Source organism: Pleurodeles waltl, chromosome 11 (genome assembly GCF_031143425.1).
Source record: "Pleurodeles waltl isolate 20211129_DDA chromosome 11, aPleWal1.hap1.20221129, whole genome shotgun sequence".
NCBI classification, from domain to species: domain Eukaryota; kingdom Metazoa; phylum Chordata; class Amphibia; order Caudata; family Salamandridae; genus Pleurodeles; species Pleurodeles waltl.
In genome coordinates, this window is record NC_090450.1 from 735,898,543 (window position 1) to 735,913,177 (window position 14,635).

General features: G+C 46.0%; 1 protein-coding gene across 2 annotated transcripts in view; it reads right to left on the reverse strand.

Annotated features, from left to right (window-relative positions):
* PROM2 (prominin 2) overlaps window positions 1-14,635 on the reverse strand; it is a 409,319-nt gene that overhangs the window by 228,384 nt on the left and 166,300 nt on the right. For both annotated transcript variants that reach the window (XM_069214431.1, XM_069214433.1), the window contains exon 3: window positions 10,702-10,904. In XM_069214431.1, the coding sequence (XP_069070532.1) occupies window positions 10,702-10,904 (203 nt within the window). The remainder of the gene's footprint in view (window positions 1-10,701; window positions 10,905-14,635) is intronic.

Here is a 14,635-nt window from a genome sequence, read left to right on the forward strand (position 1 = left end):
GGAGAATTGGGGGCTCATTTTACGACTGGCCTGTGACTGGCTTGATCATATCTCCTCTGGGGTCTTGCCTAAGAAGCAGGAAGGGGAGTACTGGTTGATTCATCACTTGTCCTGGCCGGAGGGTACTTTGGTGAATGACTACATTGCAGCTGTAGACACTAGAGTTGTGTATGCCTCAGTGGATGATGCTATCAGGTTAGTCAGACTATGTGGGCAAGAGGCAGAACTATTGAAGTGTGACATCAATTCAGGTTTTTGATAATTGCCAATACAGCCAGATGACTTTTATTTGCTTGGCATGCAATTTGGGGTCATTATTTATGATGACACATGGAGTGGGCCTTCTCTTGTGCTTTGTTTACGGTGTTCGGCTCATTCTTGTAGTGGGTCTTTACTAAACAGAGCGGTCATTGGGAAGTGTCACACAACCTGGATGAATTCCTCTTTGTTGGGAAGGAAGGGTTGGGACAGTGACACAGAGTTATGAGGCATTTTGAGGCTATGACAGCTGACCTGGTTATTTCCATTAGCCCCTGAGAAGACCGAGGGCCCCAGTGTGGTATTGCCTTTTCGAGGCAATGAGCTGGACATTGTTAACATGATTGTAAGATCACCAAGAGAAAGGTTCATGAGATTAAGAGTTTTTGGAGGAAGATTTGGGAGAAAGAAGATTGAAGCCCAGAAATATACAAAAGTTGTTAGGGTTTTGAATTTTACTTGCAGAGTGATGGGGGGGTGGTCTTTTTGCACGAGACTGGGCATGGCCATGTGTGGTGCCACTTTGCCACACCATGGGATATGGTTTCCATGGTGGTAAGAGTGGGCCTAGGTGTGCTTGACAATCTTTGTTGGAGGACTTCAATGGTGTGTCTATGATGTTTCAGGAGGAGAAAAGTGTGGCAGGTGCAATGTTTTTCAGATGCAGCAGTCTCCAAAGGTTTTGGCATATTTTGGGATAGATGATGGTGTGCGGAGAGTTGCCCACGGCATTGGTTGAAGCAGTGTCGGACCAAAGTATTTTTGGAATTCTTCCCTTTTCTGGTGGGTATGTCAGTGTGGGGTGATGAGCTGGTGAATCGGACAGTGATGTTTCAGGTGGACAACATGACAGTGGTGGAGTTGGTTAACAGGCAGATGGCAAGGGAAGCGACAGTTCTGAGGTTGTTGCGCCTTTTTATGCTGCTATACTTAGAGTTGAATATTGTTTTCAAGGCTAATGATGTGCCTGTTTTGAACAACGCTATGGCTGATTCATTGTCTCATTCACAGTGGCACCGATTTCAGTTTGGCCCTTGGAGCGGAGGAGAGAAAGCTGCCCGTTCCTGCAGAGACTGATGGAGATGTTTTTAGCAGCATCTACCAGGAGGAGCTATCAGCTTGCATGGAGCGAATTTGAGACCTTTGAATGGAGATCAAGGGGTCTTTGAGTCAGGATCACAGTGTCAATGAAAGATAGAAGATGTTTTGTTTTGTCCTGTACTTATAAAGGTTTTTTGCCCACAGCAATTGCAGGCAAGTTGGTGGGTTTGTCCTTTTATGGTAAATTGTATTGGGGATTTGACCCGGCGAGAGATTAGATTTTGGGTAAAATTTTTAAAGGGTGGAGCAAGAATAGCGGTGTCCAGGACAGGGATTTGTGTGAAGGCATTAGTTTTGACTTGATGCTTGATATTTTGCAATGTTTACCTGGTTGTTGGTATGACACGTTTGAGGTAGCCTTCTTCAGGCTATGGATGGTCTGGATGTTTTTTGGAGCATTTAGGGTGTCTGAATTGTTGGGAGTAGGATTTTATGCTTGGGTGAGGCATGATGAGGTGCGTTTGGAGCAGGGTTAGGTGGGCATTTGGCTGTGGAAATCTAAGACTGACCAAGTAGGGAGGGAAAAGTGGATATGGTGGTAAGAAGGTGGATGAGAGAGAGCGTGTCCGGTGAATAAATGGTGCATGTTCTGGCTATGGTCAGGCGGCAGGCAGGAAGTAATATTTTGTCACAAAGGAGGGGAGAGAGTCACAGCTTTTTAGCTTTTGGTGGTACTGCATACAGCTTTGAGGAATCTGGGGTGGAATCCTTCCAATTTTGGGAATCACTCTTTTCAGATTGGTTCAGAAACCACAGCAGCACGTTTTGTATGGAGTTGGTCTCCGATTCTCAGGATTGGTCGGTGGAAGTCAAGATGCTGTGAGAGAAACGTTTGAAAAATGAAAAGAGGGGATGTTGGTTGGGGGAACTAAAGGGTTTTCCTTCCAAGAAGTTTGCTAACCTATTCTTTTTCCAGTAGGGTGTGTGAGTGGCCCAGGGAGACATAGAATAATTACTTGAATATTTAAACATTCATTTATTCATTGGAGGGCAAAATATGCAGAAAGACAGATATTTGGACGAAACCTGGGATTGCCCAGCAGCAGGGATGAGGTGCTTTGGTGGAGGAAGAGTGGGGTGGGATGCGGTAATTTGTTGCCATTTTTATCTACCATTGAACTGAAAAGGGGTTGTCCCGACATGCTTGTTCAACACCTGGGAGAAAATGATCTGGTCCAGCTAACGGGTCTGACACTACTGCAACATATGCAACAGGACTTGATTTTACTGAAACAGAAACTGGCAGGGACTTTCTGCCTCTTAGGAAATGGAGGCAAGTGATCGAATATGTGGCTATCGACAAGGCCAGGATGAAGCTCAATCGGACGAGGGCGTTTTGTTCGGCAAGGAACATTAAATTGTTGGTACATGGGGGCAACAAGGAGGCTGAAACTGATTTTCTTTATTCGGACGGGGGTTCATCTTTCTGACCTGGGCAATGCATATTATGTTAGAGCTAAGGGATTTTCTTGGAGAACTGTGGAATGAGCAAATTTGGTGTGAAAGGAATGAATGTTGTGTTGCTGTATTACAGTAGCTGAGGTGGGGCTGTAAAATGCCCCCTGAGTTTGGGAATTCAATGAGGTTAATGAGAGAAAGAGGTGAAAAGAATGAGTGAAGCAAGAAGGTCTGAGAATGGTGGGGTGGAGAGGGGTATATCTTTTAAGATGTTTTTTGAACTGATGTTAAACCTGAACTGGTTTATATGTTTGCAATCCTGTCTTAATAAATGGGCTTTTGCACATTAGTTAGAGTATGGCGTGTGATTGCCTCACAAAACTATGCAAAACATCTCCAGCTACAAACTTCATATTTTGAAAGAAAACTATATAAAATTGTACTCGAAAACTGACATTGGTGCGGAGACGTAGAAGAGCCCAGAAAGAAAGACAAGATTAGGCACATTTTGAACAAAGCAAGATGGTGAGAATATTGTATTGCACAATCAAGAGAATTTATTTAAAACCACAAAGGGATGAATAGATTCTTGAAACAAGCTAGCAAGAGATGTGGACAGAGTGGGGAAGTTGAAAATGGTACGGTTTTGAGCTTTGATGGTTGTACTACTACTGCATATCGGCAGCAACAATATTGTGGTACAAGAATATCCAGGATAGAAAATCGAGGAAAAAAATACTTAAAGGTAAGTGCATACAAAGAATTATAGATTTACTGTTCCTAACTCCACACCAATGTACCTTAAAGACATATGTAACACATAGATACATATATGTGCAGTTAGGTATAAAACATCTACACTTGATCACCTGTCAATATTTGTTTTTGATATTTTGTCCTAATGACACTGTGGGTTCGAGAGCCTCCTCTTACGGTTGCCTGAGTATAAGCTTGTGTCCTCACCAGTTCGAACTGTCCGTTATGCCACAAGCTGCTTGTATGATATAATTCTATCCATTGTTGTATTTTATGCCAGGGATTAGTCATTTGGTACAACAAATAGGTAAGCTATGGGCAGGGCCACGTAAAGTATGGGGCAACAGAGGGTCAAATGATAAAACAGGGTTGGTTGAACTATGCAGCAAGAAGAGGCAAATTATACAGCATAACCCAGCACATTCTGTGAGTATTGCCACGCTCTCTTGACATTTTAACCCACGAAATGTAGTCTGGGCAAATGTTTCACCTCATTATTACGAGTGTGGCATCTGTATAGAACAATCACCAACTTAAAGGCGATAAGTTAAGCTGTGCAAACTATAAGCAACGTTTTTTTACCATGTGTGGATCTTTCTTTTCTTAGTAACAGATGAGCAGTTTGACCTACAATTTTTGAAACTTCTACAACAATGGTTGGTTTGAATTCTTGAAGCAATGGTTCGATGAGTCGACATTTTGCAAAGCGATAATTGTCACTTTCATTTACTTCTGGGAGGGACAGAGTGATGACTGAATGAAAGAAAAAGAGAACCTAAGGCTAGATGTATTATTCCCAAATTTCTAACCAAGGAGGTGCAATTTGGTCACCAAAAGATTTGCGAAAGAGAATTCATTTTGCGATGTAAGCTATGTAGTAATAGGTTTCATTGAAAACTCTCCGTATGCAGGAGGTCGAAAAATGACTTGCTTAATGCATATTAATTTGTCAGGTCACAATTTTCAACCCTGATTGGCTGCAAATTCAAGACTGTAGGCAGACGAGGGATAGCAGAACTCTGTACCTATATTTGCTTTCCAAAATGTGAACATTTTTTAACAGAAGCCCATGTTCATTCAAGATATAGGGGGTCATTCCAGCCTTGGCGGGCGGCGGGAGCTGCCCGCCAAGCGGGAACCGCCAGAAGACCGTACTGCGGTCAAAAGACCGCGGCGGTCATTCTGGATTTCCCACTGGGCTGGCGGGCGACCGCCAAAAGGCCGCCCGCCAGCCCAGTGGGAAACACCCTTCCACGATGAAGCCGGCTCCGAATGGAGCCGGCGGAGTGGAAGGGGTGCGACGGGTGCAGTAGCACCCGTCGCGAATTTCACTGTCTGCAATGCAGACAGTGAAATTCAAAGTGGGGCCCCCAGGGGCCCCACGACACCCCATACCGCCATCCTGTTCCTGGCGGCCGAAACCGCCAGGAACAGGATGGCGGTATGGGGGTCGGAATCCCCATGGCGGCGCAGCAAGCTGCGCCGCCATGGAGGATTCCCATGGGCAGCGGAAAGTCGGCGGTACACAGCCGACTTTCCGTTTCTGGCCGCGGCTGTACCGCCGCGGTCAGAATGCCCAAAGGAGCACCGCCAGCCTGTTGGCGGTACTCCCGCGGACCCCGACCCTGGCGGTCTTTACCGCCAGGGTCGGAATCACCCCCATAGATGCCACTTTTAGAAGCAAATGTTTCTCGTTTGGGAAGATATTGGGGAGAGAAAACAGTCGGTCGCTGCCTGCTCCAGCAGGGTCACAGATGTGATTTACCAAGATAAAGTGATTTACAACCCATCACCAAAACTCAGAGACTGGTTTTGGAGGGCAGGTGTGGTCACAAACCATTGAGACAACCCTTTCCAAATCGCTTCCAGATCTGGATGCCACTTTCACAACCCATCCTATCTGCAAAAGGATCACAAATAGTTATTATGGGTCAGACAGAATTTTCCGACTCACAAAAGAGCTTTTGTGTATTAAGAGAAAGCGTCTTGTAGTTGGAATTTTGTGAATGGCGGGGTTTGTTACTGCAAGCAAGCTTTGTACAGCTGGCTCCTATAGCCCAAACAGGTGAGTAAATGTGTGTGGTGTTCTTCAGTTGTGACCCCATTCTGTACTCAGCTCAGCTGAAGTCGAGTCATAACTGCTCGCATTTCATTGGATTCATGAACCGCTTGTGATGGGGTTGAGGTTACAAGTCAGGACTAAGAGTGTTTCATTGTCTGAGACCCTGTACTCCCAGGGCTCTGCCTTTGTGTTCTAGCCTCTTAAAAAACTGTTGATTAATCAAGGAAGCGGACATTGAATCAATCCTTATGGTTGTGTTGTGTGTCAAGATATCCACTGCAGCAGTATAAACCTACAGATGTGCAGATCCCAAAATATCGCCTGCCATCATATCATCAAGCTAAGAATATCTGGGGAAGTATATATTTACTATTCTAGCTCCACATATACTTACTTCATCAATACAGTGCAATTTGATTCTTTGCAGTCAACATATGTTAAGGTTGATATTAAAAACTCAATATTTTGGTACCACACCTCTGGCTGGGTATAGCATGCTGCCAGTTTTACCATCTGTATCTAGATGACTGGATCATGAGGTTTTATGGGACGATCCTCTTCAGGCTGGGTGAATATTTAAATCAGATAAAGGAGAGCATATATATAATAAATAAGCATCTTCGGAGAGCTTTCCACAGTCACAAGGTTATCATGCGTGTGGGGCTTTCAGTTGGGGAAGATGTGGAGAAGCAATAGGCCTACTTCTCCACAATTGTCACAATATGGCCACATTTCTAAGTGGTGGATGGACTTAACAACTAGTTAATTGGAAGTTTAATAATTGTTTCAAATTGAAGCTTATGAGAAAAAACAAAGGTGATACTCTGAGCAGAAAGCATAAAAATATCACTTGTTGGAGGACTGCAAATATATGGGCTGGACCTTGGCAACACAGGGGGCTGGATGAGACAAATATTCCTCTGTTGGAAGGAAGGAAGCAAAGGCAATGAATTGCTTCAGCTCACACTCAAAAGCAAGGAACCAGAAAAGCAAACATGAGTGAGAAGCAGACGCAAAGTTTAGAAAGAAAGGTGAGGGGTATTTGTCAATAGTCTGCATAAAAATGAGGGACCACCGCAAGAAGAAATAGCAGCATGAGGAGGAATAGTGTAAATATAGAAAATGCGGACCAAAAACCAGGCCATCAAAGACATAATTAGTAATAGAAAGATAGGGGTACAGAACATTTTCCAACCAACTGAAGGTATGCAAGAATTTATGTAGAAAGAAAATAAAACAAGAATAGTCGAAGAAAATCAAGAAAAGAGAAGCCATTGAAAAAGAGAAGTACAACCTTATCAAACAGAAAGAAAATCTGTTGCCATGCTTAACGGAGAGAGCAACGTAAAGAGGGGAAAACCACTGAGCTAGAGAGGAGCTTTAGATCAGAGTATGAATGGGTGCATGGGCTTTGACAATGGGTTCATCTAGGCAAGCATATTGATTGGAGTTTGCAATTATCTGTTCTACATGCATAACAGTGATAGATCCAATATACAAATAGCTAGGTAAAGCCGGGAGCATTTACCTCGCATTTAATGATTTAGTCAGTTTTGTGATATTGTCATTGTAGCAATCTATTAGTTTTGACAATGTTAATCACAGTGTGTAGGAGGCTGGCCTGGCTTATAGTGGGTACCTTGTGGTAGTTACACCCTGTGCCAGGACCAGTTATCCCTTATTAGTAGAATAGAGGTGTTTCTAGCAGCTTAGGCTGATAGAAGGTAGCTATGGCAAAGCAGCTTAGGCTGAACTAGGAGACATGCAAAGCTCCTACTATACCACTTATATCATATAGCACAATATCATCAGAAAACACAATACTCAGAGTTACTAAAAATAAAGGTACTTTATTTTAGTGACAATATGCCAAAAGTATCTCAGAGAATACCCTAACTTAGGAGGTAAGTAATATACACAAGTTATATGTACACAAACCCAAAACAGGTAAGTAACAGTAAGAAAAGTAGTGCAAACAATGTAGAATCACAATAGGATGCAATAGGCAAACATAGGTCTAGGGGCAACAAAACCATATACTCCAAAAGTGGAATGCGAATCAAGAATGGACCCCAGACCTATGGGAGGTTGTAGAGGGTCACTGGCACTGTAAGAAAACAGTAAGGGTGTTCAAGATACCCCACCCCAAGACCCTAGAAAGTAGTAGTAAATTTACCCTACTACCCCAGAAAGACTCAATAGTCGTGATAGGGGGATTCTGCAAGAACCACAAGCACCAGCAAAACACTGAAGACGGATCCCTGGAACTGAGGACCTGTAAAGAAAGGGGACTAAGTCCAAGAGTCACGATAGTGTCCGGGGGGGCAGGAGCCCAGGAAACCCAGGATGAAGGTGCAAAAGGGCTGCCTCCAGGTGGAAGAAGCCAAAGATTCTGCAACATTGAAAAGGGCTAGGAACTTCTCCTTTGGATGGAAGATGTCCCACGGCATGCTTGATGTTGCAGACGTGTTTCCAGGCAGAAATACCGCAAACAAGTTTTGCTAGATGCAAGGGTCGCTGTGGAGGTTTTTGGGTGCTGCTGGGGACCAGTAAGGACCAGGATGTCGCCCCTTGGAGGAGGTGACAGGGGGGCACTCAGCAACTCAAAGAGCCCCCGCAGAAGCAGACAGCACCCGCAGAAGTACTAGAGTAGGCACTTAGAAGATCTGTGAATTCAGAGTCACAAAAGGAGGGTCCCACGACGTCGGAGTCCAACTCAGCGGGTTGAGCACTGCAGGCGGAGTGCTGGGGACCCAGGCTAGGCTGTGCACAAAGGAATCCTTGGAGAAGGGCACAGAAGCCGGTGCAGTGGCAAATCACGCAGTGCACAGGTTCGCTGTCTGGCGTGAGAGGCTAGGACTTACCTCCACCAAATTTGGACAGAAGGGCTTCTGGACTGTGGGAGACACTTGGACCCAGCTCCTGTGTTCCAGGAACCACGCTCGTCAGGATGAGAGGGGAGCCAGAGGACCGGTGATGCAGTCTTTTGGTGCCTGCGTTAGCAGGGGGAAGATTCCGTCGACCCACGGGAGATTTCTTCTTGGCTTTCAGTGCAGGGTGAAGGCAGACTGCGCTCAAAGCATGCACCACCAGGAAACAGTCGAGAAAGGCGGCAGGATGAGGCGCTACAATGTTGCTGGTAGTCATCTGGCTACTTTGTTGAGGTTTTGCTGGTGTCCTGGAGCAGTCAGCTGTCGATCCTTGGCAGAAGTCGAAGAGGGAAGTGCAGAGGAACTCTGGTGAGCTCTTGCATTCGTTATCTGAGGAATAGCCCAGAGGAGAGACCCTAAATAGCCAGAAAAGGAGGTTTGGCTACTAAGAAAGGAGGCTTGGCTACTGAAAGAGGTAAGCACCTATCAGGAGGGGTCTCTGACGTCACCTGCTGGCACTGGCCACTCAGAGCAGTCCATTGTGCCCTCACACCTCTGAATCCAAGATGGCAGAGGTCTGGGACATGCTGGAGGAGCTCTGGGCACCTCCCCTGGGAGGTACTGGTCAGGGGAGTGGTCACTCCCTTTTCCTTTGTCCAGTTTCGCACCAGAGCAGGGCTGGGGGATCCCTGAACCGGTGTAGACTGGCTTATGCAGAGATGGGCACCATCTGTGCCCATCAAAGCATTTCCAGAGGCTGGGGGAGGCTACTCCTCCCCAGCCCTTCACACCTATTTCCAAAGGGAGAGGGTGTAACACCCTCTCTCAGAGGAAATCCTTTGTTCTGCCTTCCTGGGCCTGGGCTGCCCAGACCCCAGGGGGGGCAGAAACCTGTCTGAGGGGTTGGCAGCAGCAGCAGCTGCAGTAGAGACCCCGGAAAGGAAGTTTGGCAGTACCTGGGTTCTGTGCTACAGACCCGGGGGGATCATGGAATTGTCACCCCAATACCAGAGGTGACAATTCCATGATCTTAGACATGTTACATGGCCATGTTCGGAGTTACCATTGTGACTCTACACATAGGTAGTGACCTATGTGTAGTGCACACGTGTAATGGTAATGGTGTCCCTGCACTCACAAAGTTTGGGGAATTTGCCCTGAATGATGTGGGGGCACCTTGGCTAGTGCCAGGGTGTCCAAACACTAAGTAACTTGGCACCTAACCTTCACCCAGTGAGGGTTAGACTTATAGGTGACTTATAAGTTATTTATGTGCAGTGAAAAATGGCTGTGAAATAACGTGGACGTTATTTCACTCAGGCTGCAGTAGCAGTTCTGTGTAAGAATTGTCTGAGCTCCCTATGGGTGGCAAAAGAAATGCTGCAACCCACAGGGATCTCCTGGAACCCCAATACCCTGGGTACCTAGGTACCAAATACAAGGGAATTATAAGGGTGTTCCAGTGTGCCAATGAGAATTGGTAAAATTAGTCACTAGCCTGTAGTGACAATTTTAAAAGCAGAGAGAGCATAAACACTGAGGTTCTCGTTAGCAGAGCCTCAGTGATACAGTTAGGCACCACACAGGGAACACATATAGGCCACAAACGTATGAGCACTCGGGTCCTGGCTAGCAGGATCCCAGTGACACATATCAAACACACTGACAACATAGAGTTTTCACTATGAGCACTGGGCCCTGGCTAGCAGGATCCCAGTGAGACAGTAAAAACACCCTGACATATACTCACAAACAGGCCAAAAGTGGGGGTAACAAGGCTAGAAAGAGGCTACCTTCCTACACGGTGTCAAAATGTGGGATCTCAGTGCCAAGGTGGGAGGTCAAACCCTTGGCTGGAGAATGGGAGTCAACAATAATGGTGCCCCACAATGCAATGCCTGGATTCAACAATATGTGGAATTAATGGTCACCACTGTTTGAATATGCAGAATGTTCCATCTCTAGAGTGGGAAGGTTTTCTGTACTTCCAAAATGGTACGTTTCATAGAGTTTGTGAAAATTTGCTGCTCTGCCTTGACCTTTCTTCTTAGGCCCTCAAAAGCCTCATCACAGCTCTCTCATCCACAGAAACTTCAGCATGTTTCTAGCATCAACACATGGTTGTCCCTCTCCTTCTTCATCCCTCACTACCCTCCTTAGTGCCCCTCATTTTACAACTCCTCCATATTATCTTGCATCTCTTTCATTATCCATTGACAATACCATCTCATGCCCCCAATCCCTCACTGTACTTACAGCATTAGGAGCGTAGTCAGGAGAAGTGCCAAGATAAGGATGTTGCGTCTGTAGACCAGGTTCTTGTTGAAACGTTCGATGCGCCCTCTCCACCTTCCACGCCAGCGGCCGATGAAGAAGATCAACCCTGTCAGCACCATCAGGATGAGGTAAAGGCCGGCGATGACAGCACAAACCACAAAACCAGCTTCATACTTTGCCACCTAAGAAAAAGAATGAAGACATTGACTGAGTCAGATATTTCAAAAGTGCACAGGTCACCAAAGGCATTCTGGTGCTGAACAAGAAATTCCCATCAAGTGTTAACTGCACTGTGGGGCTAAAGAGAAAGATTTTGAGTTTTTTCTGGAAGGCCAGATCGTTGAACATGAGTTGAAGATTGATGCAAAGGTGATCCAGAGAGGACACGCACATAAGAAAACATATCTGCTCCCGATTTGGAAACACTGATCATTGGAACCTTTACAGCATGAGAGGAGGACCTAAGAACACAGGAAGAAGTACAAATCCTAAGATACATCCACTAGGTGTGTAGTCCTGACTTATTCACCAGTACATGATCAATTCTGCATTTTTCAGAATTTGCATGACACTTGTGTACTACTACTACTGCTAATATGATGCATTTGCCACTGCTGAAAATAGTTGGAATATTAGAGGTTGTATTACTAACATCAAAGGGCCTGATTTAGAACTCAGCTAACGGATTACTCCATCACAGTGGTGACTGATATCCCGTTCACCAACATCTAGATCCCATTCTATCCTATGTGATTTAGATTTTGGCAGAGGGAATATTCATCACCGTTGTGAAGGAGTAACCCGTCTGCCAAGTTCTAAGTCATGCCTAACGTTACCAGTCGTGCCACCTAGTTTGAGAACTACTAGTAGGAGCAGTATCTGATTTAACAATAATGGTAATGCTAGAAAAACTACTTGTTGTAATAATAAACTGGTAGTTGCACACATTATAGCTATATTAGTGACACTAGCACTAGTAATTCTGCTACAGATAGGAGGAATATTAGGACTAGTAGTAGTATTATTCATACTAGCTTTGCTAATAGTAACAGAAGCAATAGTATTACTCATACTAGTAGTGATGGTAGTAGTTCCAGAATCTGTAATAATACTGCAGTGGAATCTCCTACACTCGAAATAATTTGGGATACAAAAATCTAAAGAGAAAAAAGAACAAGAAAAACATAGTAGGCAATCAGGAAGAATGCAAGTAAGTAGTATGGGATAAAGATGAGACCAATGGTAAAAGTAAAGTGTGGAATTAAGATGGACTAACCGTATAAGAAAATAGGAAAGGTATAAGGAGGCGTATGGGTTACCCGCATAAAAAGTCAAGCAAAATCTGATAATTAACTAGAACGTTCTCAGGTAAATACAATATTAAGGCATTATAGTCTTCTGCCAAGGTATTTATCTGGGTTAAAGCCCATCCTTCAGACAGGTTTTAGGTATGAGCCACAGTGGAGAGCCTTTAACAAGGGAGAAAGCATTAATGGCCCAGAAACCCCAGCCCAAAATACGGTTTTATTACTCAGAAGTCTGCAATTCCTGTGTGGAAACATGTCTCTTTTTTTTCATTAGTCGTCTTGTGAAATTAGGAATCACCTGTAATTGTAATTGTATTTATATAGCTTACAACCACTGACAAGGAGCACGCTACTCCAGAACCCAACAGGAGTGGTAGATTAGTATAGGTAAATATGAGTACAGTAGTAGTATTAGTATAGGGAGGTGTGTGTTAATTTGAGCAGAGGACATGCGAGTCTGATCTGAGTGGAATAATGGAGGGATAGAGGAGGGAATATCATTGTAGTAAGATGAAGTTTGGGATGAGTAAAGGAAAGGTGGAGGATGGAAGAGTCTTTAGAAAGGGTCTAGGGAGATCATAGTGGTTAAATGGGGTTTGGGATGAATCAAAGATGAGATAAATGAGAGAGCATTTAGGAGGGTTGTTTGGGAGATCATAGTCATAAACTGAGTTTTGGGTTGAGCCAGGAGGGGTAGAGGAGGAAAGAATATGGGAATGGTTATTAATGAGAAATCAGCTGCTGATCTATCATGACTTATTATTATTGTCAAAGCCAGATATTGTCAATTGGCAAGTTCACAGAACATATATATATATATATGTATATGTTTCATACAGTTTTTGATATTTTGTTTCATTATTGTTTTACCACTGCTCATTCATTTGAACTTTATTTTGAATGCACATTGGGTAGTGTGCAAGCTTCAAAGCATTATGGGGGTCATTCTGACCTCAGCGGTAAAAGGCGCTTACCGCCGGTCAGAAGACCGCCATAACACCGCCGCGGCGCGGTAAACCGCCAGGGTCATTCTGACCCGCAACTGGCAAACCGCCAAAAACCCGACATCCACAAAAGTCCGCCACACCAAAGGTCAGCGAAAAAATGGCGATGAACAAACCTCCACCGTCACGCCAACAGAAATACGCCCATACCATTCCGACCCACAAATCCACGCGGCGGTCTTTCAAACGCGGTATTCCATTGGCGGTACACACCGCCGCGGTCAAAATACACACACACATAGAAAACTCAGCCACATTGGTCAGTTTGAAACACGCACACCTGATACACATACTAACACCACTCCCACACACCCAACACAATATAAAACACACACCCACAAACCCCTACGACCCGAAATTATTGACGAAGGCTAGAGACAGAGCACAGAATAGACAATCCCACTACACAGAGGCACACAACACCATCACCCACACAGAATCCACGCACCAAACACCACACACCACCACACGCACCACACTCATCACCACAAACGCCACCCCACACCTCATCCACACCACCCCATGGCACCCCAAAGACACCCCAGGTTCAGTGACGCCGAACTCAGGGTCATGGTGGAGGAAATAGTCCGTGTAGAGCCCCAGCTCTTTGGGGCACAGGTACAGCACACCACAATTGCCAGGAAGATGGAGCTATGGCAAAGGATAGTGGACAGGGTCAACACGGTGGGACAGCATCCACGCAATCGGGATGACATAAGGAAGAGATGGAACGACCTACGGGGGAAGGTGCGTTCCATGGTATCAAGGCACAACATTGCGGTGCAGAAGACTGGCGGCGGACCCCCACCTACTCCCCCAGAATTTACCGCATGGGAGGAGGAAGTCTTGCACATCCTGCATCCTGAGGGCCTCGCAGGAGTAGGCGGAGGAATGGACTCTGGTAAGTCAAATCTTCACTACTGCTTCCCACCCCCACCCCACCTGCATGCCAAATCATACCCCCACCCTCACCCCCACCCCCATCACACCATCTCCTAGCAAAAGGCTCACCATCACAACCCGCCCATCCCAACACCAAGCCCTGCATGCGACCACAAAGCATGGACACCCATCACCAAAGCATGCCCACTGCACACACACATCACCCCCACAAGCCACCCTCACAAAGCCCCCACAAGGGAATGCCTGCACTTGGGTACACAGACATCCACCCATCACACGAAATGCCACACACAGAAGCAATAACCATACCTTTATACCCCTGCAGGACCCGAACGCCACCACACCGCCACGGAGGGTCCAGAGATGTCCATTGCACCCCCAGAAGAGGCCCCCAGCGATGACAGCAGCTCTGTCTCCCTGGAGCCAGATGACCAGCCCGGCCCATCGGGGACCTCTGGACAGTCGGTTCCCCACTGACAGCCACAGGCTACACCATACCCAACCCCCTCTGGGAACACCAGCACAGCTCCCACCCAGCGGGCCCATGCCTCTGTCTCCAGGACACGTCAATCAGCGGTGTGTCCACCACTACAGGGCACCCAGGTTGACCCACCACCCCAACAACAACAGGGACCTGGGGGCAGTGGTAGTGGGCACACCGTCCAGGGGACAGAGGCCCAGGAACACAGGGGAACTGGG